Here is a 27,532-nt window from a genome sequence, read left to right as displayed (position 1 = left end):
CTTCCCAGCCCGGTGCAGGTCTACAATTTTGTTTCTGGTGTCCTTTGACAGCTCTTTGGTCTTGGCCATAGTGTAGTTTGGAGTGTGACTGTTTGAGGTTGTGGACAGGTGTCTTTTATACTGATAACAAGTTCAAACAGGTGCCATTAATACAGGTAACGAGTGGAGGACAGAGGAGTCTCTTAAAGAAGAAGTTACACGTCTGTGAGAGCCAGAAATCTTGCTTGTTTGTAGGTGACCAAATACTTATTTTCCTCCATAATTTGCAAATAAATAAATTAAAAATCCTACAATGTGATTTTCTGGATCCTCATTTTATTTGTCATAGGTGAAGTGTACCTATGATGAAAATTACAGGCCTCTCTCATCTTTTTAAGTGGGAGAACTTGCACAATTGGTGGCTGACTAAATACTTTTTTGCCCCACTGTCCACTGTGTATATATATAAATATATATATATATATATATATATATAAATTATTTATCGATATCAGTCTCATTCTGAATGTCGCATAATCCTTGGATCTGCAAGAACCCCAGCCTTTCTGAATTTTCAGCACTACACAAATTGACATAATTTATTTACTAACTAACTAAATAACACAGAATAGACATACACACTTACATGAGATAAAAGTCCTTTGTGGACTGACTTGTTACACATATGGAGAGGGAGGAGTAGGTAAAGAGAAGAGAGACAAAGGGAGACAACACTTGGATACATTTGGAACCTACGCTAAAAGGAATAGTAATACTTTGCACATGAATCAACGCTCATTCACTTTCTTTCTCGAGTAGATAGTCAAGTTCTAGATCCCTTTACATGCACAGCTGCAGATTGTCAAATGTTCTGGTCTAGTCTATCTTCTTCACTCGTTTTGAGAGTTTGAGAGTTTTTAATTAAAGCTGAACTTGTTTTTTGCCTGAGTAACCTCTGGTGACGGACCATTCCATGATGACATGGCTCTATACCGTATATAACTGAGTTACGCATTAAATCTGTCTTTGGTTTGGGTACCGTGAAGAAACCCATAGTGGCGTGCCTGGTGGGGTATGTACAGTGGAAATAAAAAGTATGTGAACCCTGTAGAATTACCTGGATTTCTGCATAAATTGGTCATAAAATTTGATCTGATCTTCGTCTAAGTCACAACAATAGACAAACACAGTCTGCTTAAACTAATAACACACAAACAAATATATATATTTTTATAATTCATGTCTTTATTGAACACACCGTGTAAACATTCACAGTGCAGGTTAGAAAAAGTATGTGAACCCTTGGATTTAATAATAGGTTGATCCTCCTTTGGTAGCAATAACCTCAACCAAACGTTTTCTGTTGTTGCGGATCAGACCTGCACATCGGTCAGGAGGAATTTTGGGCCATTCCTCTTTACAAAACTGTTTCAGTTCCACAATATTCTTGGGATGTCCGGTGTGAACCGCTCTCTTGAGGTCATGCCACAGCATCTCAATCGGGTTGAGGTCAGGACTGACATGGCCACTCCAGAGGGCATATTTTCTTCTGTTCAAGCCATTATGTTGTTGATTTACTTCTGTCTTTTGGGTTGTTGTCCAGTTGCATCACCTAACGTCTGTTGAGCTTCAATTGGCGGACGGATAGCCTTACATTCTCCTGCAAAATGTCTTGATAAACTTGGGAATTCATTTTTCCGTTGATAATAGCAAGCTGTCCAGGCCCTGAGGCAGCAAATCAGCCCCAAATCATGATGCTCCCTCCACCATACTTTACAGTTGTGATGAGGTTTTGATGTTGGTGTACTGTGCCTTTTTTTCTCCACACATAGTGTTGTGTGTTCCTTGCAAACAACTCAACTTTAGTGTAATCTGTCCACAGAATATTTTGCCAGAAGTGCTGTGGAACATCCAGGTGCTCTTTTGCGAACTTCAGACGTGCAGCAATGTTGTTGTTTTTTGACAGCAGTGGCTTCTTCTGTGGTGTCCTCCCATGAACACCATTCTTGTTTATTGTTTTATGTATTGTAGACTTGTTGACAGAGATGTTAGCATCTTCCAGAGACTTCTGTAAGTCTTTAGCTGACACTAGGATTCTTCTTAACCTCATTGAGCATTCTGCGCTGTGCTCTTGCAGTCATCTTTGCAGGACAGCCACTCCTAGGGAGAGTAGCACCAGTGCTGAAATTTCTAAATGTATAGACAATTTGTCTTACCGTGGACTTTCTTTTAGAGATACTTTGGTAACCCTTTCCAGCTTTATGCAAGGCAACCATTCTTAATCTTAGGCCTTCTGAGTTCTCTTTTGTTCGAGGCATGGTTCACATCAGGTAATGCTTCTGTGAATAACAAACTCAAATTTTGTGGGGCAGTGCAGCTCTAACCAAAATCTCCAATCTCATCTCCTTGATTCGACTCCAATTTAGTTGACTCCTGACTCCAATGAGCATTTGGAGAAGTCATTAGCCTAGGGATTCACATACTTTTTCCAACCTACACTGTGAATGTTTACATGATGTATTCAATATAGAAGAGAAATGCAATAATGTGTGTGTTATTAGTTTAAGCACACTGAGTTTGTCTATTGTTGTGACTTAGATGAAGATCAGATCAAATCTTATGTGAAATTTATGCAGAACTCCAGGTAATTCCAAATGGTTCACATACTTTTTCTTGCCACTGTATGTCTGTTTGAAGTGTATGCAAATGTATTATACAAGTGGTTAGCCATTTTTAATACATGCATGTTTCTTAAAAAGACTAGAAGAGAAGTAGTACATTTCTCCTCAACAGTGAAAGACTATCATGCGTGTTGTTGATGTTAGTTCTGTGTGTGCAGTTAAGGTTAAGGAGTGCTGCTTTGTTTTGATCCAGCTGCAGATTTGCTAGGTCTTTCTTTGCTTTACCTGACCATATTACCAGGCAGCAATCAAGATGGGACAAGATCAGAGCCTGAACAACTAGTACAGTTGATCTTTGTGTCATAAACGCAGAATAGCTTTTTATAACAGACATACCTCTCCCCATCTTCACAACAACTTTGTCAATATGACTTGACCATGATCACTGACCATCCAATGTTGCTCCTAGGAGTTCAGCTTCTTCAACTTGTTCAGTGGTTACACCCTTTATGCACAAATCCAGGTGATGTCTAAGAGAATGCTTTGAACCAAATACAATGCTTTTGGTTTTTAGATGTATTTAAGTCCAGTTTATTGTTAATTACCCATTCTGACACTGACTGTAACACCTTGCTAAGGGTCTCAGTGCGCTCACCGGATGTAGGTGCTGATGTGTAGTGTGCAATCATCAGCATACATAGTCATTTTAGCTTCTTGTAAGACAAGTGGCAAATCATTTCTAAAAATAGAGATGCGTAATTGCCCAAGGAAACTGCCCTGAGGGATACCACACTGTACATATCTGATGTTAGAGAAGCTTCCATTGAATATTACTATCTGAGTTATATTGGATAAGCAACTCTCCAACCATGTGATAGCAGGTGATGTAAAGCCATAACAAGTTAGTTTTTTCAAAAACAAATTATGATCAATAACATCAGAGGCTGCATTGAAATCTAACAATAGAGCTCCAACTACCATCTTATTATCCATTTATTTTAGCCAATCATCTGAGTCAGTGCAGTACAAGTCGAGTGCCCTTCCCTATATGCATGCTGAAAGTCAGTAGTTAACTTGTTCTTTAAAAAATAGCATTGTATTTGTTCAAACACAATTCTCTCCATCGGTTTACTAAGAACAGGCAGCAAACTGATTGGGCGGCTGTTAGATCCACCAAAGGGTGCTTTACTATTTTTAGGTAGTGCAATTACTTTAGCTTCCTTCCACGCCTGTGGACGTACACACTCCTTTAGGCTTTGGTTAAAGACATGGCAAATATGGTGTGGCAGATTTCAAGACTGGTAGGATACACTCTTCCGTTCACCTTCTAACTAATTGACATCTCCTCTGCCACTTATCAGTTTCCGGGTCACGGAGGAGAGAGGGTAGAATATGGACTTTTGCCCAAATGAGAAAAGACCTGTGATACTTCTGCTAGCAAAGCAGGCCCAAGCAGCCTAGCTAGCTACGTTAGCTACATTTGCTAACCAACAACAGAGGTTTCTGATTTAAACCTAGCTACATGACCAAGAGTGACTGTGACAGCAAACAATGTTTTCAATTGTTCAGCTAGTAATTACTATTTTGTGTAACATTAAAATACTTTCTACCTCTGTTTTCTGATTAAAGGTCCCTCGGAACTAGCTGAGAATGAGGATGAAGGCAGCCTGGTAGAGTCATCCAAACCCTCCTGTGACACACCTGCTTCTGAGAGAGACAAGTCCCCTGGAGATAGTCAGTACTACTAGTGTAGTATCTGCTTAGATACAATGTGACTGGTTGTGGTGTAGTGATACACGTAATACATACAGTAGACCTATCTTTTCCCCTCCTATTATTGGATACAAGCTTTTACTGTCATTGCTTATATTGACACTTGTTTCTGTATGGCCACAGAAAAGAAAAAGAGGAGAGACTCAGAGGCCTCACGTATGTCAGATACCCCAAAGACAGAGTCTACACACCCTGCAGATGACTCCCAGGCCCATGAAACTGAGGGCACATCTGACTCAGAAGATGAGCCTCCCTTCACTGTAAGATTTACCCTCTGTGTGGGACTACAGCCTCCCTTTCAAACATTATTCAAGGTGTTATAAAATACATAGCACTTAATAGTAGTCTTGTTTTTGAGGGCTAGGCTATAACAAGAATCTGGAATCTGGTCAAATTATATGATCTGTGTATTGGACATGAAGTGAAGGTCATATTAGTTGAGTGAGATGGAAGCACATCTATCTTGTTATCTGTTTGATTTTCTGTTCTTTTCACAGAGGATTGAGGTTCGAGTCGTGTACCACATGGAGCTGCATGTAGCAGTAAATCATGTCCCAGAGAGGTTCATGAAATCCAACATCCTCTACTTTCTCAGGAACACTAAAGGTGGGTGAGAGAAGGGAACCGAAGGAAGACCGGTCTACTCACTGTGTTATTATTCGTGTGTCCCTAATTTGTCACAGAGAAAGCATTCAAGACAAACCTATTTAATGTTTCATTTATATATTTTTCTTCTGTTTTTAGAAACCATCATTGAGCCTATTGACGTGAATGAGGCCAACAATCTGATGCCCAAACTGTTGGAGATTGGCATGCTGAATGGACACTCCCTACTGATGCTGAAGGACATGCTCAACCACGTGTGTAATAGACAAGGGATTCATACTCTACTTGAGACAAAATCTTCAAACTTGATGAACAAGTTAGATAGGATATTCATGTTTATGACTCATGTATAATATGCACTCTTCTTTGCATGTGGCACATTAAAGCTTACTGCGTTCTGTTCTTAGTTGTTTCAGATGAGCCCTTTAAGTCTCAAGCCATCGTTACCCTACTGTTTCTTGGTGATTTCAGGTGTACATTCCAATGCTGTCTGTCAACCAGCTGAAGCTGACTGATGGAGGCTACCAGCAGGGGGCAGCTGCCTCCCAGGATAAGGAGGCAACTGGTGATGGGAAGGGGGACAAGGATGAGAGGCCTGTGGAGTCTCGTGGGGTACTTATGATTCGTGATGAGTTACTTAACAGCACTCACAAGTTCCTGGGTCACATCGAAAGGACTCTCCAGCAGCTGGAAGGTGTGTGTGTCTGTGTTTGTATATCATACCATCAAATAGTCCCTCCTCCCAGACAGGACCCAACCATCAACATGGTCAGGACTTAGTTCAGCAGCTACCATGCTCTCTGTAAATGCATGCATGCGTCATGTAACAAGTGCACCGCTTTCTCTGGTGTTTTAAACAGTATCTGAAGGTTTATGTGGTAAATGATGATGCTGTGGCCTCTCCATTTCAGGTGAGATTAAGCTGCACATCCCTGAGTTGGACCTGGAGCCAGAGGTGGATGCGCTGCTGGCCACTCCAGAGGTGGTGGAAAAGCTGGAGCAGTGTGTGATGAACTGGCAGACTCAGATCACCATCGTCATTGAGGAGCAGCAGAAGAAGAAACCACAGGTGAGAGAGAGGGAATAGGCTACTGGGCCCATACATTTCATGTATGCAGAGCTTTTATGATTCAAAATGAAAATAAATGAGTAAAATTGTTGTTGTTTTTTTAAGTAAAAATGTCTGATTACTACTATTTCTTGTTGTTTTACACTCATTCCTATTCCCAGGTGCCAGGCCCCATGGCAGAGATAGATTTCTGGCGGGAGCGAACAGCCATTCTGAGTGCTCTGAGTGAGCAGCTCAAACTGCCTGTGGTGAAGAAGATCCTGGAGGTGATGACCAAAGCTGACCCGGTCACTGTCCAGAACCTGGACCTGACAGTGACCGAGCTCAGCAAGCTCCATGTGGAGTCTGTGGAGAATGTACGCTTCCTCAGCACACTGGAGCGACACTTCAAGGTGGGCATAGAAAAAGAGACCCTGTTCTCCCCAAACCTCACATTATGGCAGAAACATTCTATGTATAATTGAAAGATGTAGGTCTGACTATTCTGCTGCTGAAAGATGGAATAAGTTATTTTGATATGTCGTCCTTATATCCTTGAGGCCAAATTGTAAGCTCTTCTCCATGCCCTGACTTAGCATTTGTCTTGTGTATCCCAGAACCTGGCCACGGGGGCAGACTTTGGTGTGATCCTGGACACCATCCCTCTGATGATGAACGGCCTGCGCATGGTGTGGATAATCTCCAGCCACTACAACAAGGACGAACGCATGGTGCCCCTCATGGAGCGCATTGCCTGGGAGCTGTCTGAGCGTGTGGCTCGTGTCGTCAATGTCCGCATGCTCTTCAAGTGAGTTAACCCTGTCCTCTTACCTCTTCTCATGACTTCAACTAACTCCACACTTAGTTTTGAAATCCTAACTGCAATCCATAACCCAAAAGGTTTTTATACGAAAGTCATGTTTTCTCATCCTCTCTTTACAATGACATGTACTGTATGTCGCTGTCTTTGCTTGAATCTTATATTCTTTGTAATGGACAGAGACAAGAGGGAGGTAGCGAAGGCCAAAGCTCAGGATGGAAAACAGGTGCTGGACCAGTGGAAGGCTTGTTACTTTGAGGTGCGGGCCAGGATTGAAACATCAGGTAGAGACCCACGCTGGGAGTTTGACCGCAAAAAGCTGTTTGAGAAGACCGACTATATGGCCTCCATCTGCCAGGACCTGTACAAAATCCTGCAGGTCAGTTCAACCTGCCTGAGTGACAAACACCTCAACATCCTCTCAATCTAACCTTAAACAGACCGATCACATGCATATCCTTTATTTATTCAAAGAATAACCCACACCCTGTTTTCCCATGCGTTCTATGAATGCTCAACACTTTATGAAAACCAATTGTAAGGCATTCACTTCTAGCTAAACACAATAGGAACATACTTTTGCAGATCTTGGAAGAGTTCTATAACATCTTCGGTCCAGAACTGAAGGCAGTGACGGGGGATCCTAAGCGTATTGACGATGTGCTGCGCTGGGTAGACAGCCTGGTGGTGCCCATCGAGGAGCTCAGCTTCGACCCCTTCAACATCCGCAAGATGGGCAGTTGGAAGATGGTCATGCAGGACTTCAAGGCCAAGGTTCAGGTGGGAGCAGCAGGACATCCTGGTAGCAATTTTGGAATCCACATTCATTCATTCATTCATTCATTCATTCATCATCAAGCCATGATTCACTCCTCTCACCTTGTTTGTCTACCCAGGCTATCGAAGGAGAGGCCATCAACTTCATTGACCAGTCCTTCAAGACGCTGCGCTCTGCGTCGGCAGCCTTCGACATGCTTCTGAAGTTCAAACACATCCGCTCCAGAGAGGCCATCAACAACCAGATGATGATGAAGTTCAACGACATCCTGGCCCAGTACTGCAAAGAGGTACCTTAGGAAACGGACATCAAAAGAACAGAAAAGAACACAAATGTGTTGATTGGATTGGTCTTGACATAAGCCACAGGCTTATAATATATAATTGTATATTTTTCATATAATTTGTAGAGTTCAAAAGGTACTCGCACTGAAATCATCTAATTATTATACACAATGTGGCATCTGGATGGAGTCATGGTAATGGTGTGAGCTTTAGGAAAGCTTGGTCACTGTTGTGTGTTGTGGGATAGGTGGACATAATCAACGGGATATTTGTGAAGTGCAAGGACAACCCTCCTCTGAATAAGAACCAACCCCCGGTGGCTGGAGCCATCTACTGGGAGCGTTCTCTCTTCCACCACATCAAACACACCATCATCCGCTTCCTGGAGGTCACAGATATGCTGGAGAGTGAGCCTGGCAAAGCGGTGAGAGCACTGAGCAACTAACTAACTAATCAGAGTAATTGCTCCATGTTGTACATCACATGTATGTCTCCAAAATGGAAACCTATTCCCTGGTCAAAAGTAATGCACTACATAGGGAATAGGGTGCCATTTGGGATAAAAACCTTTGTCTGAAACAGTTTTTTTACAGCACCATCTTCTTCTCCTTAGGCCAAGGCCAAGTACCTGGAAGTGGGGATCCGTATGAAGGAGTATGAGCAGAAGAAGTATGAGCGCTGGCGTGACGAGACAGAACAAAGCCTGCCCCTGCTGATGAAGAGGACCCTGCTGGTCATGGTCAACAGCTCAGGGGTCATCACTGGAGAACAGCCCCCTCTAGACATGGTACATAGTAATGCATCACCGGGCGGCTGGGCCTAGGATGAAATACACCTTTCCTCACTAGCAAGGCTTTTATGAACAAGTCTATCCTGTAAACATCTTGTGAAGTCCCTTAACATTGTCTCTTGGGTGATATGTCCCTTATGTTTTCTCATCTGGCCATGATGGGCAACACCCCACTTTTCCAAATTGAAACCATCTTGTCTGCCCCTGAGATTGTGCTGCACCCCAAAAACAGTGAGGTGTACAAGCTCATCATGCAGTGTGTCAGAGACTGTGTAGAGAGCACCAAGGTAGGACGCATACTTTCTTTCTTTCTCAGACTGGCCCAGCAACTGAGCGTGACATGGAGAGAGGGGTGCGTTACATGATGAATTTTGCCCCGGAGCTGAAGGAGATCATTTCAGAGACCAAGTACTTGGAACAATTGGGCTACTCTGTGCCTGAGCTTGCCCGTAATGTGGCTCTGCAGGAGGACAAATTCCTCAGGTGATATTTCCACACAACCAACACCGAGTGGCAACAGATGGAAACAGCTAAACCAGTTGGTGTACTCATCACAGTTGTCTTAACCTGCTTTAACACTGTTCTACTAGATATGTGGATGGGTTGAAGAACCTGGTGAACCGCTACCACTCTCTGATGGACTGTCTGAACGATGCAGAGTTCTTCCTACTGGCCGAGCAGATCCAGGAGCTGAGGAGGGTGATGCGCTCAGGATACAAGAGGCTCAACTGGAACGCCCTGGGTACATACGCTCTGCTCTGATATAATGAAATAAATGTGCGTTTGAAGTTTTCATTGTTTTTCGTTCCCCAATGTGAGTAAACGTCACAATACTCAGAGGTATCTGTCCTTTCTGGTTTAAGGCATCTCTGAGTTCATCAACCGAGGCACCCAGGCTGCGTCTAAGTTTGAGTCGCTGGTCAATCAAATTCAGAAGAATGAGAGGGACATTGATGCCAAGTTGCAGTCCATTGAGACAGTCAACTTATTCAAATTTCCAGCCCCAGACAAATCTGATGACCTTCCAGGTAAACAGAATGTCAATACTATTTAGAATGACATTGGGTAAGCTAAAATATCACATCAAGTGGGAACGAGAGTCTGATAAACTGGCATTTTCAGTATTTTAGCCCTCCCTCACTATAACTGTGGTTTTAGGAGTGAAAGAGTTCTGTGAGCTGATCGAGCGAGAGAGGGCGAAGGATTTGAATCTCCTGAGTAGGAAGTACACAGCCATTGGCCCCCTGCTCACCAAGATGGAGAGTCTGATCATGCAGACCAACAGTGGCAAAGCCAAGCGCATGGGCCAGTACTACACCTACTGGGAACGCAAGGTCTTCGACTCCCTCACCAAGATGGTGCTCTGGTGGGACATTTAGCATACCTCTTTCCAGGTGGCTTTAAGTACAGGGAAATACACATTGTGGTATTGTAAGCTATGGAAAAATTGGTAATGTTTCATAATTTGAGATGAAAGGTGTGGACATAACAGTGCATTATCTCTGTTCTCTCTTGTAGGAACATCCAGACTTTTAACATGGCCATGATGGGCAACACCCCACTTTTCCAAATTGAAACCATCTTGTCTGCCCCTGAGATTGTGCTGCACCCCAAAAACAGTGAGGTGTACAAGCTCATCATGCAGTGTGTCAGAGACTGTGTAGAGAGCACCAAGGTAGGACACAACACCCTTCCCCTCCCCATACCTGTTTACCAACATATAAGAAGATATCCCTGTGTAGTGTATGACTGGTGTGACTCTCTTCCCCCACTAGCGGTTTGTGCGCTGGATGCATGGCACCTGTATAGAGTGTCCCCCTCAGCGTGTTGATGGAGAGGGTGAGTCGGTGGTGTTCAGTTTCTACAGCGAGGTGTGTCAGCACCCCCAGGTCAATGAAAGGGCCATGGCCGTCTCCCAGAATATCCAGCGCCTCCTCAGCGCCGTGGGACGCTACCTCAATCGCTGGAAGCGCTACCGGCCCCTCTGGAAGCTGGATAAGGCCATTGTCATGGAGAAGTTTGCTGCAAAGAGGCCCTCCTATGTCATGTATGACGAGAAGCTGCAGTTCTATGCCCGGGTTAGCGTAGAGGTGGCACTGCAGCCACTGGTAAAGGATGAGCACATCATGAGGCTGAACCTGGAGCCTCTGGCCCGCACCGTGCAGGAGAACGCTCAGGCCTGGGTCAACTCTCTGGGCAGACTGCTCAACGAGTCAGCCCGAGAGGACCTGTTCAACCTGCGGGATGAGCTACTGGTACTGCATACTTATTATTCAGTCAATGTTCCTATCGGTCCTAGACTATGGCGACATCATCTACTGTATATGAACGCAGCTGCCACTTCATTAAAGCTGTTAGATGCAGTTTATCATAGCGCACTGCACTTTTTTACGGCAGACAGTTGTATTACTCATCACTACCAGAAAGTTGGTTGGATCTCTCTTTGATGTCACGTAGGTTGAAACATTGCTCTGTTTTCATTTATAAAGCCCTTTTACAAAAACTGCCACTGTACTTAACATCATTACTAAACTTTTGACTTTTGACTGCAACCAAATGCTTCCTACAGATATTGATCAGTCTCACATTGCTGTGGAGGAATGTTGGCCCACTCTTGCATGCAGAACTGCTTTAACTCAGCGACATTTGTTGGTTTTCATGCATGAACTGCTTATTTTAAGTCCTGACACAACATCCCAATTGGGATTAGGTCTGAACTTTGACTAGGCCATTACAAAACTTCAAATGTGTTGCTTTTTAACCATTTTCATGTAAACTTGATTGTGTGTTTTGGATCATTGTCTTGCTGCATGACCCAGTTGCGCTTCAGTTTCAGCTCACGGACAGATGGCCTGACATTTTCCTGTAGATTTCTCTGATACAAAGCACAATTCATGGTTCCTTCTATTAAGACAAGTTGTCCAGGTCCCAAGGCAGCAAAGCATCCTCCTTAACATCACACTACCACCACCATGCTTGACCATTGGTATAAGGTTCTTACTGTTGAATGCAGTGTTTGGTTTTCGCCAGACATAATTGGACACATCTCGTCCAAAAAGTTAACGAAAGTTGGCCAAAAAGCACCTGGAAACATCTGGATGATCATCAAGACTCTTGGAAGACAGATGAGTCAAAAGTATAACTTTTTGGACGACATGGGTCCCATTATTCCTGGCGAAAACCAAACACTGTATTCAACGGTAAGAACCTTATACCAACTGTCAAGCATGGTGGTGGTAGTGTGATGGTTTGAGGATGCTTTGCTGCCTCGTGACCTGGACAACTTGTCTTAATAGAAGGAACCATGAATTGTGCTTTGTATCAGAGAATTCTACAGGAAAATGTCAGGCCATCTGTCTGTGAGCTAAAGCACAGCTGGGTCATGCAGCAAGACAATGATCCAAAACACACAATCAAGTCCACATGAAAATGTCTGAAAGCAACAAAAAAAATACATTTTGGAATGGCCTAGTCAAAGTCCAGACCTAATCCCAATTGAGATGTTGTGGCAGGACTTGAAACGAGCAGTTCCTGCTTGAAAACCAACAAATGTTGCTGAGTTAAGGCAGTTCTGCATGCAAGATCGGGCCAAAATTCCTCCACAGCAATGTGAGACTGATCAATATCTGCAGGAAGCATTTGGTTGCAGTCATTGCAACTAAAGGTGGCACAACTCGTTATTGAGTGTAAGGGGGCAATTACTTTTTCGCACAGGGGAATTGGGAGTTACATAACTTTTAAATAAATAAAGTAAGTATCCATAAAAAAAAAAAATGTCAACTCAAGTTCCGTTTATCTAATATTAGGTTTTGGTTGAAGATCTGATAACATTCAGTATAAAAAATATGCAAAAATAGAGAACATCTGAAAGGGGACAAATACTTTTCACAGCCCTGTATTTATATTTTGATGTGTGTATTTTCTGTCATTTCTGTAATTTAGGGCTCATCGGTAAAAGAGACCTTGGTCTCAGTATGACGCCCTGATAAAATAAAGGTTAAATAAAAAAGAAATGCATCATACTATGAATTGCGGCTATTCTCTATTCCTTATTAAGCAACCTCTTATGTTTGTGTATGATTGTATTGTTGAATAGCAACTGTCTGAGAACCTGAAGAGGAGCCCAAACACCCTGGAGGACCTGAAGTTTGTCCTGGGCACCATCTCAGACATCAGGGACATGTCTCTGGCTGTGGAAATGAGGTTCACTGACATCCAGGAGAGATACAGGACCCTGGGCATGTACAAAGTAGAGGTGAGGAACATACATTACTCGAGTGTCTGTATATTGTCTCTTCGTTATTTGTCTGTTGAGTATAAGCCTATAGTATAGTTTTCCCTTTTGAGTTTATTGTGTTGCTGTCCCCTGTTTGAGTGTGGATCCCTGTGTGTGTTGCAGGCCACGGAGGAGGAGCTGCAGTTGTCGGCTAGTATCGGCCGCCTGTGGAGTGATCTGTTTGAAGAATCCAGACTGGTGGACCGCAGCCTAGGACGGGTCAAGAAGACCTTCACTGAGGTGAGACAGACGCCATGACACCTCGACCAACACTAACTTTACCATCACAGTCTCGCCTATATCTATCATTACGATCCTCATCCCAAAATGTACATCCCCTCTCCCCTGTCTCACAGATTACTAAGGAGCAGATTGAGACGTATAAGCAGGAGCTGACCGTCTTTGCAGATGGCTTCAACATGCATGGACCTGGAGCTGTGGGAGACAACCTGGAGAAAGGTAAGTGTTGACCCCCTTCCCATCAGACTGTCCTAACAGCCCTATCACTGCTCACTGGGTGATTTAATGTCTTTCCCCATTCTCTGTGTAGGAGTGACAGTGATGGGGACCTATGAGACAGAACTAGCCAAAATAGAGGCGGGACGTCAAGAGTTGGCCAATGCAGAGAAGCTCTTTGACCTGCCAATCACCATGTACACAGAGCTGCAAAACGTACAGAAGGAGATGAAGGGCCTGCGACAGATCTACGAGATCTACAAGTCTCAGAAGGTACGAGTTTGTGGGTTGAGTACAGTGTGTGTTTGTGTAGCAGAGAGCACAATGGCGCCAAACTTGCAAACATAAGCAAGCATTTCAAGTTAAACAGGTTCTCATGCACAAAATGTGTATCAGCCAATTAAAATGGCTGATTTACTTGCATGTGACATAAAGACGAATATATTGATAAAAGTCACCTTGTGATTTACACGGTTATCAAAACGTCACGCCAGGGTAAGCCTACACAAATCACAGACGTTATTGTAAGTGTTTCTAAAATCCCATATGGGAAAAATGAATGGTGGAAAAATGATTGGAACCATTGCCAGGTTTTATGGGTATTATGACTCATACTGTGGTACTCTATAGTAGATGGTCCCATCAGATAACATGGCACATGTTAGCCCTTTTTTATTTATTTTAAATTTTACAGCTTCTGCAGCCAATAAAAATCCTAGACGTAGTTGGACATGTTCCAACACTTGTTCATGGAAGCATCTTTAACATACCTCAGTCCAACAGCACGTTCTGATCAAAGCAACTAGGCTATCACGTGTCTTTGACTGACTTGTCAAATTGCTGTCTGTGTAAAGTTCCTAGTCCATGTAATTGTCCCAGATTTTGGCAAGAGTTCGAATCTCACGAATAGTCGTCCCCCGCCCCCTTTGAAATATAGATTTATATGTAGCCTATTGGGTTAGTGCGTGCATGGGTGTCAAACTCATTCCACTGTGGGCCGAGTGTCTGCAGGTTTTTGGTTTATCTTTTCAGTCGTTCCTTACTAATTAGTGATCTTAATTCATCAATCAAGTACAATTGTGGAGCGAAAACTCGCAGACACTCGACCCTCCGTGGAATGAGTTTGACACCTGTGGGTTAGTGTGTTGAAAAGGGACATTCATTAAATTTCAGCCTTGCACACAAACACACTGCTATTGCCTAAAAATCTGATTGCATAGGATATCTTACATGGACGTGTACGCCTGAAAGCAGGCCGACATTTTCATGCATTTTTATAATCATCTGCTTTGTCTTAAGTGTTATTTCACTAGAGAAGGATGATCCAAAGTAGAACTACAGTTGTGGCCAAAAGTTTTGAGAATGACACAAATATTAATTTTCACAAAGTCTGCTGTCTCAGTTTGTATGATGGCAATTTGCATATAGTCCAGAATGTTATGAAGAGTGATCAGATAAATTGCAATTCATTGCAAAGTCCCTGTTTGCCATGCAAATGAACTGAATCCCCAAAAAACATTTCCACTGCATTTCAGCCCTGCCACAAAAGGACCAGCTGACATCATGTCAGTGATTCTCTCGTTAACACAGGTGTGAGTGTTGACGAGGACAAGGCTGGAGATCACTCTGTCATGCTGATTGAGTTCGAATAACAGACTGGAAGCTTCAAAAGGAGGGTGGTGCTTGAAATCATTGTTCTTCCTCTGTCAATCATGGTTACCTGCAAGGAAACACGTGCCGTCATCATTGCTTTGCACAAAAAGGGCTTCACAGGCAAGGATATTGCTGCCAGTAAGATTGCACTTAAATCAACCATTTATCGGATCATCAAGAACTTCAAGGAGAGCGGTTCAATTGTGAGGCGAAGACTTTTGGAGGATGGCCTGGTGTCAAGAAGGGCAGCAAAAAAGCTACTTCTCTCCAGGAAAAACATCAGGGACAGACTGATATTCTGCAAAAGGTACAGGGATTGGACTGCTGAGGACTGGGGTAAAGTAATTTTCTCTGATGAATCCCCTTTCCGATTGTTTAGAGCATCCGGAAAGAAGCTTGTCCTGAGAAGACAAGGTGAGCGCTACCATCAGTCTTGTGTCATGCCAACAGTAAAGCATCCTGACACCATTCATGTGTGGGGTTGCTTCTCAGCCAAGGGAGTGGGCTCACTCACAATTTTGCCTAAGAACACAGCTATGAATAAAGAATGGTACCAACATATCCTCAGAGAGCAACTTCTCCCAACCATCCAGGAACAGTTTGGTGATGAACAATACCTTTTCCAGTATGGGGGAGCACCTTGCCATAAGGAAAAAGTTATAGCTAAGTGGCTTGGGGAACAAAACGTCGATATTTTGGGTCCATGACCAGGAAACTCCCCAGACCTTAATCCCATTGAGAACTTGTGGTCAATCCTCAAGAGGCGGGTGGACAAACAAAACCCCACAAATTCTGACAAACTCCAAGCATTGATTATGCAAGAATGGGCTGCCATCAGTCAGGATGTGGGAAGTTAATTGACAGCATGCCAGTGGCGGATTGCAGAGGTCTTGAAAAAGAAGGGTCAACACTGCAAATATTGACTCTTTGCATCAACTTCATGTAATTGTCAATAAAAGCCTTTGACACTTATGAAATGTTTGTAATTATACTTCAGTATTCCATAGTAACATCTGACAAAAATATCTAAAGACACTGAAGCAGCAAACTTTGTGGAAATTAATATTTGTGTCATTCTCAAAACTTTTGGCCACGACTGTACAGTAGAAATAGTTTGCACTCTTGTTATCATCCTACAGGTGACAGTATTGCATCTTAAATCAACTCAATGTAGTGACACTTGGCTGTCATTAGTATGTTCTCATGTATGCTACACTTACATACAGGCCTACAATGTTTTATAGTTTTGCACTATTATAATAACCCCCTTTGTCACATGCCTTTTGAATCGAGCATCAAGGACCAACATTGAACAGATTTTTCCTCAACAAAAATGCTTAATGCGACAATGGCTCGAACCCATTGTTAAAAAGCACTATCAATTACGAGTCAACCACTTTAGTAGTGGGTTCCACCTAGAAGTGGTGAGAACTGCAATTTAACAAATATATAAGACTTTCTTTTTTTAACGATGTATAATAAGCTTTCTTGTAAGGACCTCATTTATCTTTTTTTCCATTGATGGATTCTGACTTCTAAACTTGAAATATTGTTAAACATCAGGTATCCTATGGCAAGGAGAAGGGCCACAGTATGGTTGTTTCACACACCAGAAGTTAATGGTTATCTGTAGGAGGAATGTATATGGTGGAGTCAATTAAGGTTGGATATGAGCCAGGGGCTTGGAATCTTACTGTGTGAGGGAAAGGCAATCACATGGTTGCGGTCCCTGATAAGGGTGGAGAGCTGTGGATTGGTGAGGAATGGGGGTCAAGGTCAGGTCAGGTCACAGTAAGGGAGAAGGAACAGTTAATTAACCACATCACTTAACTTCCTGCCTAGCAATAAAGATGTAATGTTTAGAGGGAAGGAGGAGTTCACCTACAGTGCCTTGCGAAAGTATTCGGCCCCCTTGAACTTTGCGACCTTTTGCCACATTTCAGGCTTCAAACATAAAGATATAAAACTGTATTTTTTTGTGAAGAATCAACAACAAGTGGGACACAATCATGAAGTGGAACGACATTTATTGGATATTTCAAACTTTTTTAACAATTCACAAACTTAAAAATTGGGCGTGCAAAATTATTCAGCCCCTTTACTTTCAGTGCAGCAAACTCTCTCCAGAAGTTCAGTGAGGATCTCTGAATGATCCAATGTTGACCTAAATGACTAATGATGATAAATACAATCCACCTGTGTGTAATCAAGTCTCCGTATAAATGCACCTGCACTGTGATAGTCTCAGAGGTCCGTTAAAAGCGCAGAGAGCATCATGAAGAACAAGGAACACACCAGGCAGGTCCGAGATACTGTTGTGAAGAAGTTTAAAGCCGGATTTGGATACAAAAAGATTTCCCAAGCTTTAAACATCCCAAGGAGCACTGTGCAAGCGATAATATTGAAATGGAAGGAGTATCAGACCACTGCAAATCTACCAAGATCTGGCCGTCCCTCTAAACTTTCAGCTCATACAAGGAGAAGACTGATCAGAGATGCAGCCAAGAGGCCCATGATCACTCTGGATGAACTGCAGAGATCTACAGCTGAGGTGGGAGACTCTGTCCATAGGACAACAATCAGTCGTATATTGCACAAATCTGGCCTTTATGGAAGAGTGGCAAGAAGAAAGCCATTTCTTAAAGATATCCATAAAAAGTGTTGTTTAAAGTTTGCCACAAGCCACCTGGGAGACACACCAAACATGTGGAAGAAGGTGCTCTGGTCAGATGAAACCAAAATTGAACTTTTTGGCAACAATGCAAAACATTATGTTTGGCGTAAAAGCAACACAGCTGAACACACCATCCCCACTGTCAAACATGGTGGTGGCAGCATCATGGTTTGGGCCTGCTTTTCTTCAGCAGGGACAGGGAAGATGGTTAAAATTGATGGGAAGATGGATGGAGCCAAATACAGGACCATTCTGGAAGAAAACCTGATGAAGTCTGCAAAAGACCTGAGACTGGGACGGAGATTTGTCTTCCAACAAGACAATGATCCAAAACATAAAGCAAAATCTACAATGGAATGGTTCAAAAATAAACATATCCAGGTGTTAGAATGGCCAAGTCAAAGTCCAGACCTGAATCTAATCGAGAATCTGTGGAAAGAACTGAAAACTGCTGTTCACAAATGCTCTCCATCCAACCTCACTGAGCTCGAGCTGTTTTACAAGGAGGAATGGGAAAAAATTTCAGTCTCTCGATGTGCAAAACTGATAGAGACATACCCCAAGCGACTTACAGCTGTAATCGCAGCAAAAGGTGGCGCTACAAAGTATTAACTTAAGGGGGCTGAATAATTTTGCACGCCCAATATTTCAGTTTTTGATTTGTTAAAAAAGTTTGAAATATCCAATAAATGTCGTTCCACTTCATGATTGTGTCCTACTTGTTGTTGATTCTTCACAAAAAAATACAGTTTTATATCTTTATGTTTGAAGCCTGAAATGTGGCAAAAGGTCGCAAAGTTCAAGGGGGCCGAATACTTTCGCAAGGCACTGTAAATTGGAGTATGTATATTTGTGCTGGTGGGAACATGTCTTTGTCTGTTCAGCTGTCTGACCCTTTGGGTGAATAAACTTGGTTTGAGCTCTTTATAGTTGTCCGTCAGTTTTTACCCTGTTATTTAGAACCTAACACCATAAAATCACATGGATGTGAGTGAAGTTGTCATATATGCAAAAACAGGAAAATGTTGTCTAACGTTAGTAGTAGCTAATAGCTTAGTCAAGAATGAATCCGTGCAATTTTGGCACGCAACATTTTGTTACAGACCAATGGAACAAGTAAACCTTGAATTTGTAGGTTTAACATATCCTTCTAGTGGCCAGGGTCGACCTATTTTAAGAAATGCCATTGGTTGGTGGATAGAAAATCTAAGATATTTGATAGGCTGAAGCAGAAGTTGTGCTAGGATGTAATCACTTCCACCTGGTGAAGTTAGCATAGGGCTAACTTGTACCATGTTATCTGATGGGACAAGCTACAATTTAACGTTCAGTCATATGCTAGTAAATCAACTATTTTAATTGGATGATGCGCATTTTGTACGTGAGAATCTGTTTAACTTTAAATGCGTGCTTATGTTTGCAAGTATGGCCCCAATGTTTTCTAGAGTTCTGTGTGCATTGCCTTTATGTGTGTTGCCTTATGTGTGTCTTTCAGGCAGCTAAGACGGAGTGGTCCCAGACTCTGTGGGCGAACCTGAACATCCAGCTGCTGCAGGAGGGCGTTGAGAGCTTCATTAAGAGTCTGAGGAAGCTGCCTAAAGATGTGCGGGCCCTGCCTGTGTCCTTCTTCCTAGAGGGACGCATGAAGGAGTTCAAAGAGTCCCTGCCTCTCCTTCTGGACCTGAAGAACGAGGCCCTCAGAGACAGGTACGCCTAATCACCTATGGATGTGGACTTAGAGAGTAGGATGTTTAGGTGACAGAACCTGATATCAACACACAGGCCCTATAACAATCACATGACTGTAGTGGGAAGTAATATTTGATATGTGTATATACAGGATATTATATATACAGTATATCACACAAGTGAGTACACCCCTCACATTTTTGTAAATATTTGAGTATATATTTTCATGTGACAACACTGAAGAAATGACACTTTGCTACAATGTAAAGTATTGAGTGTACAGCTTGTATAACAGTGTAAATTTGCTGTCCCCTCAAAATACCTCAACACACAGCCATTAACGTCTAAACCGCTGGCAACAAAAGTGAGTACACCCCTAAGTGAAAAGGTCCAAATTGGGCTCAAATTGTCAATATTTTGTGTGGCCACCATCATTTTCCAGCACTGCCTTAACCCTCTTGGGCATGGAGTTCACCGGAGCTTCACAGGTTGCCACTGGAGTCCTCTTCCACTCCTCCATGACGACATCACAGAGCTGGTGGATGTTAGAGACCTTGCACTCCTCCACCTTCCGTTTGAGGATGCCCCACAGATGCTCAATAGGGTTTAGGTATGGAGACATGCTTGGCCAGTCCATCACCTTTACCCTAAGCTTCTTATCATGTTGGAATACTGCCCTGCTGCCCAGTCTCCGAAGGGAGGGGATCATGCTCTGCTTCAGTATGTCACAGTACATGTTGGCATTCATGGTTCCCTCAATGAACTGTAGCTCCCCAGTGCCAGCAGCACTCATGCAGCCCCAGACCATGACACTCCCACCACCATGCTTGACTGTAGGCAAGACACTCTTGTCTTTCTACTCCTCACCTGGTTGCCGCCACACACGCTTGACACCATCTGAACCAAATAAGTTCATCTTGGTCTCATCAGACCACAGGACATGGTTCCAGTAATCCATGTCCTTAGTCTGCTTGTCTTCAGCAAACTGTTTGCGGGCTTTCTTGTGCATCATCTTTAGAAGAGGCTTCCTTCTGGGACGACAGCCATGCAGACCAATTTGATACAGTGTACGGCGTATGGTCTGAGCACTGACAGGCTGACCCCCCCCCCACCCTTTCAACCTCTGCAGCAATGCTGGCAGCACTCATACGTCTATTTCCCAAAGACAACCTCTGGATATGACTCTGAGCACGTGCACTCAACTTCTTTGGTCGACCATGGCGAAGCCTGTTCTGAGTGGAACCTGTCCAGTTAAACCGCTGTATGGTCTTGGCCACCGTGCTGCAGCTCAGTTTCAGGGTCTTGGCAATCTTCTTATAGCCCAGGCCATCTTTATGTAGAGCAACACATATTTTTTTCAGATCCTCAGAGAGTTCTTTGCCATGAGGTGCCATGTTGAACTTCCAGTGACCATGAGGAAGTGTGAGAGCGATCACAACAAATTTAACACACCTGCTCCCCATTCACACCTGAGACCTTGTAACACTAACGAGTCACATAACACCGGGGAGGGAAAACGGCTAATTGGGCCCAATTTGGACATTTTCACTTAGGAGTGTACTCACTTTTGTTGCCAGCGGTTTAGACGTTAATGGCTGTGTGTTGAGTTATTTTGAGGGGACAGCAAATTTACACTGTTATACAAGCTGTACACTCACTACTTTACATTGGTGTAAAGTGTAATTTCTTCAGTGTTGTCACATGAAAAGATATGCTCAAAAATATACAAAAATGTGAGGGGTGTACTCACTTGTGTGATATACTGTATATATAATATACAATTAGCCAATTAAAATGTTTATCTGACTCCATAAAGATAATTAAAATATACATGCAAGCATTAGGCAATGAGTTGACATTGAATCGCAAGAATTGGTCTGAGAATTGTCTATATCAAAGGCAGATATTTAATTAACATTGCACAATGAATGGATTCACATACAAGGCATAAAGCTTAAGTTATAAAACATTAACAAGCATTACAAACCATACTTCTAGGCATACAGTGGGGTAAAAAAGTATTTAGTCAGCCACCAATTGTGCAAGTTCTCCCACTTAAAAAGATGAGAGAGGCCTGTAATTTTCATCATAGGTACACTTCAACTATGACAGACAAAATGAGGAAAAAAATCCAGAAAATCACATTGTAGGATTTTTTATGAATTTATTTGCAAATTATGGTGGAAAATAAGTATTTGGTCAATAACAAAAGTTTATCTCAATACTTTGTTATATACCCTTTGTTGGCAATGACAGAGGTCAAACGTTTTCTGTAAGTCTTCACAAGGTTTTCACATACTGTTGCTGGTATTTTGGCCCATTCCTCCATGCAGATCTCCTCTAGAGCAGTGATGTTTTGGGGCTGTTGCTGGGCAACACGGACTTTCAACTCCCTCCAAAGATTTTCTATGGGGTTGAGATCTGGAGACTGGCTAGGCCACTCCAGGACCTTAAAATGCTTCTTACGAAGCCACTCCTTCGTTGCCCGGGCGGTGTGTTTGGGATCATTGTCATGCTGAAAGACCCAGCCACGTTTCATCTTCAATGCCCTTGCTGATGGTAAGCTTTGTTACTTTGGTCCCAGCTCTCTGCAGGTCATTCACTAGGTCCCCCCGTGTGGTTCTTGGATTTTTTTCCCCCACCGTTCTTGTGATCATTTTGACCCCGCGCCGGTGAGATCTTGCGTGGAGCCCCAGATTGAGGGAGATTATCAGTGGTCTTGTATGTCTTCCATTTCCTAATAATTGCTCCCACAGTTGATTTCTTCAAACCAAGCTGCTTACCTATTGCAGATTCAGTCTTCCCAGCCCGGTGCAGGTCTACAATTTTGTTTCTGGTGTCCTTTGACAGCTCTTTGGTCTTGGCCATAGTGGAGTTTGGAGTGTGACTGTTTGAGGTTGTGGACAAGTGTCTTTTATACTGATAACAAGTTCAAACAGGTGCTATTAATACAGGTAACGAGTGGAGGACAGAGGAGCCTCTTAAAGAAGAAGTTACAGGTCTATGAGAGCCAGAAATCTTGCTTGTTTGTAGGTGACCAAATACTTATTTTCCACCATAATTTGCAAATTAATTAATTAAAAATCCTACAATGTGATTTTCTGGATTTTTTTTCTTATTTTGTCTGACATAGTTGAAGTGTACCTATGATGAAAATTACAGGGCTCTCTCATCTTTTTAAGTGGGAGAACTTGCACAATTGGTGGCTGACTAAATACTTTTTTGCCCCACTGTATACTGAAGAGCCTAAGGTTAACTTATAAGACAAAGCATGAACAAAGAGATGCCTATTAGGCCAGTGGCCTAGAAGCCTAGGAAATGAGAATTGATCATACAACCTTCCTCCATGGACTGGATACAGGAGAAGAGCAAGAACAAAGGCATTTAATTCCATTTATAATATATGAAAGTGTACATTTCAACCTAAAACCAACCACTATTGACCATTACCATTAACGTAAACACTCCCATGGCCAATCGCAACAGTGTGTCACAGAATTTAAAGGTGTGTGTGGGGGATGAGACCTATGTAAATAAAGCAGAATACCTGAGAAGACAAAACGTTTACATAATAGAGTAATTTAGAGATAGAGATCATCATTCATATAGATAGCAGAGTTATCCTCCGTGAACACGTTTCAGATAGATACCAAACATGGATAATGTAGTATTATTCTGTCACTCATTCAATAGTCAGTCCTCTGGATACTGTAACAGAGAGATACATTTTGGCCCCTCAGAGGGAGAAGGGCTAACCAGTCTTTGAGCATTGTCCTTTGTGCTTTCCTTGTGTTCCTGGACCATTTGCCACGCAACTCCATGTGTCAGAGAGCACATAAATGAAGGCCAACAAAATACCTCCTGAATAAACTAGAAACAAATGAAGTGAATGTGATTTTAATGTATTTATTTATATAGAGAGTATGTGAATGTTTGTTTGTCCTTGATCCTCCTCAGACACTGGAGGGAGCTGATGCAGAGGACTAACACCAGCTTTGAGATGAATCCAGACACCTTCACTCTAGAGAACATGTTCGCCATGGAGCTGAACAAGTATGGCAATGTCATCGGTGAGATTGTCACCTCAGCTGTCAAAGAGCTCAGTATTGAGAAGGCAAGCAACCCTTTTAGGACGTTTATTTCATCACACAAAGCTGTAATTGTACAATTCTCTTTGCGGTGTGTTCAACATTGTATGGTCAGTATCAATAACTAAACATTGAGTTTATATGGCATTTACATTTAGATAATGGGTATATGTGTGTTTGTGTACAGGGAGTGACGGAGGTAGTGGAGACCTGGGAGAATATGAAGTTTAGTGTGCAGCGCTACTTCAAAGGCACCCAGGAACGTGGCTCTATCCTGGGGGTGGTGGACGAGATTCTGCAGAACCTGGATGACAACGCCATGAACCTTCAGAGTATGGCAGGCAGCCGCTTCGTAGGGCCCTTCCTGGCCACCGTACAACAGTGGGAGAAGAGCCTGTCCCTCATCAGCGAAGTCATAGAGGTCAGTCAACGTCCCAAATAGCACCCTATTCCATATATAGTGCACTACTTTTTACCAGGGCCCATAGTGCATTATGTAGGGAATAAGGTGCCCTTTGGGACACAGCCAGTGACCTTTGGGTCCTAGTTCATGGAAGAGTTCAAATACTGTTGCGTACAACTCTCATCACAAGCTCATTGTCCTTTGAAACCACCGTTGAGTATAATGGTAACCACCCATACAGGATCTGTCCTGAAATTATATGGCATCTCCTAAGGTTTGGATGCTGGTGCAGCGGAAGTGGATGTACCTAGAGAGCATCTTCATTGGAGGGGATATCCGCTCTCAGTTACCTGAGGAAGCCAAGAAATTTGACAACATTGACAAAATGTTCAAAAAGGTGATTGACTTGAGTCCCACTTCTATTAGAACATAATTAAACACAAAACGTAATGCTTTTAGACAGTATTGTCTTACTTAGTTTTGTGTGCTTCCATGGTCTACTCTAGATTATGACAGATACAGTGAAGGACCCGGGAATTAAGAGGTGCTGTCTGGTGCCCAACCGGCTGACTGACCTGCAGAGTCTGAGTGATGGTTTGGAGCGCTGCCAGAAGAGTCTCAACGACTACCTGGATTCCAAACGTAACGCCTTCCCTCGCTTCTTCTTCATCTCCGACGACGAGCTGCTCAGCATCCTGGGTAGCAGCGACCCTGTCTGCGTCCAGGAGCACATAATAAAGGTACTGTAGCATGTCACTACAGGCCAGAGATGGTTCTCTTCAGGTGATCAAAGGTGTAGTCATCTTTGTGGCTTTTGTTTCCTAAAGTGTGTGGAGTTAACGTTGCCTTTTCTCTCCCTTTTTCCTCCCACCCAGATGTATGACAACATAGCGTCTCTGCGGTTTGACGTGGGGGGTAACGGGGAGACGGTGGCTGGGGCCCTGGTGTCTGCGGAGGGAGAGGTGATGGACCTGAAGCGGCCGGTGCCAGCCGAGGGCCGGGTGGAGGACTGGATGACTGGAGTACTGCTGGAGATGAGGAGGACCAACAGACTCATCACCAAGGAAGCCATCTTCCGCTACTGTGAAGACAGGGGCAGGTTAGTGTGTTTCAGAAACACTCCTGTCTTCAAAGTAAAACTTTGTATGTGTGTAAGATGCCAGTGAAATATTCAGCAGCACCAGTCCATAGTGTGTGTTTCCCTCAGGATTGACTGGATGTTGCTGTACCAGGGGATGGTGGTTCTGGCTGGGAACCAGGTGTGGTGGACCTGGGAGGTGGAGGACGTCTTCCAGAAGGTGAAGAAGGGAGACAAGCAAGCGCTGAAGAACTACGCCAAGAAGATGCACCAGCAAATAGACGAGCTGGTGACACGCATCACTCAGCCCATGAAGAAGAACGACCGAAGCAAGATCAACACTGTCCTCATCATCGACGTCCATGCCAGGGACATTGTGGACAACTTTGTCCGGGACAGGTAGGGAACAACATAGTGCTTTGTTATTATACTTACTGTACTGCATGCAGTGACATATGACTTCAGATGAAAACTAGATGATGTTTCTCCTCATTTCTCTCTCATGCAGTATAATGGACGCCCGTGAGTTTGAGTGGGAGAGCCAGCTGAGATTCTACTGGGACCGGGAGCCCGATGATCTGTTTGTGCGCCAGTGCAGCGCTGCTTTCTCCTATGGTTATGAGTACATGGGACTGAATGGTCGTCTGGTCATCACCCCTCTGACTGACCGCATCTACCTCACCCTCACACAAGTACAATACCTGAACCTCAGAAAGCTTTGTCAGTCTGTATTTATACACTGTTGAATGATGGAGGTGAATGATTTTGTCTAACTGTAACTACCACCGTGTTTGTGCTTGCCTCAGGCCCTGTCCATGTACCTGGGTGGAGCCCCCGCGGGCCCGGCTGGAACGGGGAAGACAGAGTCCACCAAGGACCTGGCCAAGGCTCTGGGCCTCCTGTGTGTGGTCACCAACTGTGGAGAGGGCATGGACTACATGGTGACGCCCCTCACACCAAAATTAAAGCTTTTTTTCCTCTATTGTAGTCCACATGAATAGTTTCTTTATTTACCTCGTGTATTCATTTATCATGCTTCTCCTCTCCTCTGTCTTCCCCCTCCTCTGTGTCCAGGCTGTGGGGAAGATCTTGTCTGGCCTGGCCCAGTGTGGTGCCTGGGGCTGCTTTGATGAGTTCAACCGCATCGATGCCTCTGTGCTGTCTGTCATCTCCTCCCAGATCCAGACAATCCGCAACGCTCTCATCCTGCACCTCAAGAGGTTCCATGTAAGTTATTATGACACACAGTCATCTCTTAGATGTCTGGAGACTGCCTGGACAGTTCTGGATTTGGGATGTTTTATTTATTTTTTTATTTTACCCCAAAAGTTTGTGGTATCCAATTGTTAGTAGCTACTATCTTGTCTCATCGCTACAACTCCCGTACAGGCTCGGGAATGACGAAGGTTGAAGGTCGTGCGTCCTCCGATACACAACCCAACCAAGCCGCACTGCTTCTTAACACAGCGCGCATCCAACCCGGAAGCCAGCCGCACCAATGTGTCGGAGGAAACACCGTGCACCTGGCAACCTTGGTTAACGTGCACTGCGCCCGGCCCACCACAGGAGTCGCTGGTGCGCGATGAGACAAGGATATCCCTACCGTCCAATCCCTCCCTAACCCGAACGACGCTAGGCCAATTGTGCGTCGCCCCACGGACCTCCCGGTCGCGGCCGGTTACAACAGAGCCTGGGCGCGAACCCAGAGTCTCTGGTGGCACAGCTGGAGCTGTAATGCAGCGCCCTTAACCACTGTGCCACCCGGGAGGCCCGTTTTGGGATGTTTTCCCTCAAAACTGTTGGTGACATTGACTCAGGACGATTTTAACTCAGTACTCTGTATGTGTTGTGGGTGTCAGTTTGAAGGCCAGGAGATCAGCATGGACGACCGCATGGGCATCTTCATTACTATGAACCCTGGCTACGCTGGACGCACAGAGCTGCCTGAGTCAGTCAAAGCCCTGTTCAGACCCGTGGTCGTCATCGTTCCTGACCTGCAGATGATCTGTGAGATCATGCTCTTCTCAGAGGGATTCCTCTTGGCTAAGGTGAGCAGCACATCCTCTCATCAACACACACACACACACACACACACACACACACACACAAAAACACACGTACAATATTATAGATAAGTGTTGTCTGACATTGTTAGATGCACACTAAATCAGTTAGTCATCTTCCTTTGAATGTAGATTCTGGCCAAGAAGATGACGGTGCTGTACAAGCTGGCCAGGGAGCAGCTGTCTAAGCAGTTCCACTATGACTTTGGCCTGCGGGCTCTGAAATCTGTGTTAGTGATGGCTGGAGAACTGAAGAGAGGCTCACCAGACCTCAATGAGGTAAAGACCTGTGAAATTATGCAAAGTCCACTGTGATACGATTCCTATGTGTTGTACTTATAGTAAGGAGACAAGGAGAGCATTTATAATTTTCTAGAAGTTTTGGGTGGTTTTATCTCATTGCCTTCTTTGACAATCTCTCTCTTTCTCTATCCCTCTGTCTTTTTTCATTCT

At 43.7% G+C, this 27,532-nt stretch overlaps 1 protein-coding gene across 1 annotated transcript in view; it reads left to right on the top strand.

Moving 5' to 3' along the window:
• LOC139412351 (dynein axonemal heavy chain 10) overlaps positions 1-27,532 on the top strand; it is a 58,333-nt gene that overhangs the window by 3,886 nt on the left and 26,915 nt on the right. Inside the window, exons 3-37 of the mRNA XM_071159173.1 lie at positions 4,230-4,334; positions 4,497-4,633; positions 4,871-4,979; positions 5,118-5,233; positions 5,451-5,673; positions 5,891-6,048; positions 6,210-6,440; positions 6,645-6,835; positions 7,028-7,226; positions 7,433-7,627; positions 7,744-7,914; positions 8,157-8,333; positions 8,523-8,663; positions 8,965-9,182; positions 9,290-9,441; positions 9,563-9,727; positions 9,858-10,065; positions 10,218-10,374; positions 10,475-10,954; positions 12,796-12,954; positions 13,099-13,215; positions 13,332-13,434; positions 13,526-13,704; positions 19,254-19,465; positions 23,405-23,561; positions 23,723-23,956; positions 24,213-24,335; positions 24,445-24,678; positions 24,814-25,037; positions 25,146-25,415; positions 25,525-25,708; positions 25,823-25,957; positions 26,091-26,243; positions 26,876-27,064; positions 27,212-27,358. Of these exons, the coding sequence (XP_071015274.1) occupies positions 4,230-4,334; positions 4,497-4,633; positions 4,871-4,979; positions 5,118-5,233; positions 5,451-5,673; positions 5,891-6,048; positions 6,210-6,440; positions 6,645-6,835; positions 7,028-7,226; positions 7,433-7,627; positions 7,744-7,914; positions 8,157-8,333; positions 8,523-8,663; positions 8,965-9,182; positions 9,290-9,441; positions 9,563-9,727; positions 9,858-10,065; positions 10,218-10,374; positions 10,475-10,954; positions 12,796-12,954; positions 13,099-13,215; positions 13,332-13,434; positions 13,526-13,704; positions 19,254-19,465; positions 23,405-23,561; positions 23,723-23,956; positions 24,213-24,335; positions 24,445-24,678; positions 24,814-25,037; positions 25,146-25,415; positions 25,525-25,708; positions 25,823-25,957; positions 26,091-26,243; positions 26,876-27,064; positions 27,212-27,358 (6,353 nt within the window). The remainder of the gene's footprint in view (positions 1-4,229; positions 4,335-4,496; positions 4,634-4,870; positions 4,980-5,117; positions 5,234-5,450; positions 5,674-5,890; positions 6,049-6,209; positions 6,441-6,644; positions 6,836-7,027; positions 7,227-7,432; positions 7,628-7,743; positions 7,915-8,156; positions 8,334-8,522; positions 8,664-8,964; positions 9,183-9,289; positions 9,442-9,562; positions 9,728-9,857; positions 10,066-10,217; positions 10,375-10,474; positions 10,955-12,795; positions 12,955-13,098; positions 13,216-13,331; positions 13,435-13,525; positions 13,705-19,253; positions 19,466-23,404; positions 23,562-23,722; positions 23,957-24,212; positions 24,336-24,444; positions 24,679-24,813; positions 25,038-25,145; positions 25,416-25,524; positions 25,709-25,822; positions 25,958-26,090; positions 26,244-26,875; positions 27,065-27,211; positions 27,359-27,532) is intronic.

Source organism: Oncorhynchus clarkii, chromosome 6 (genome assembly GCF_045791955.1).
Source record: "Oncorhynchus clarkii lewisi isolate Uvic-CL-2024 chromosome 6, UVic_Ocla_1.0, whole genome shotgun sequence".
Taxonomy (NCBI): Eukaryota; Metazoa; Chordata; class Actinopteri; order Salmoniformes; family Salmonidae; genus Oncorhynchus; species Oncorhynchus clarkii.
The sequence above is the reverse complement of the archived record's forward strand: the minus strand, read 5'-3'. Positions and strand labels throughout refer to the sequence as shown.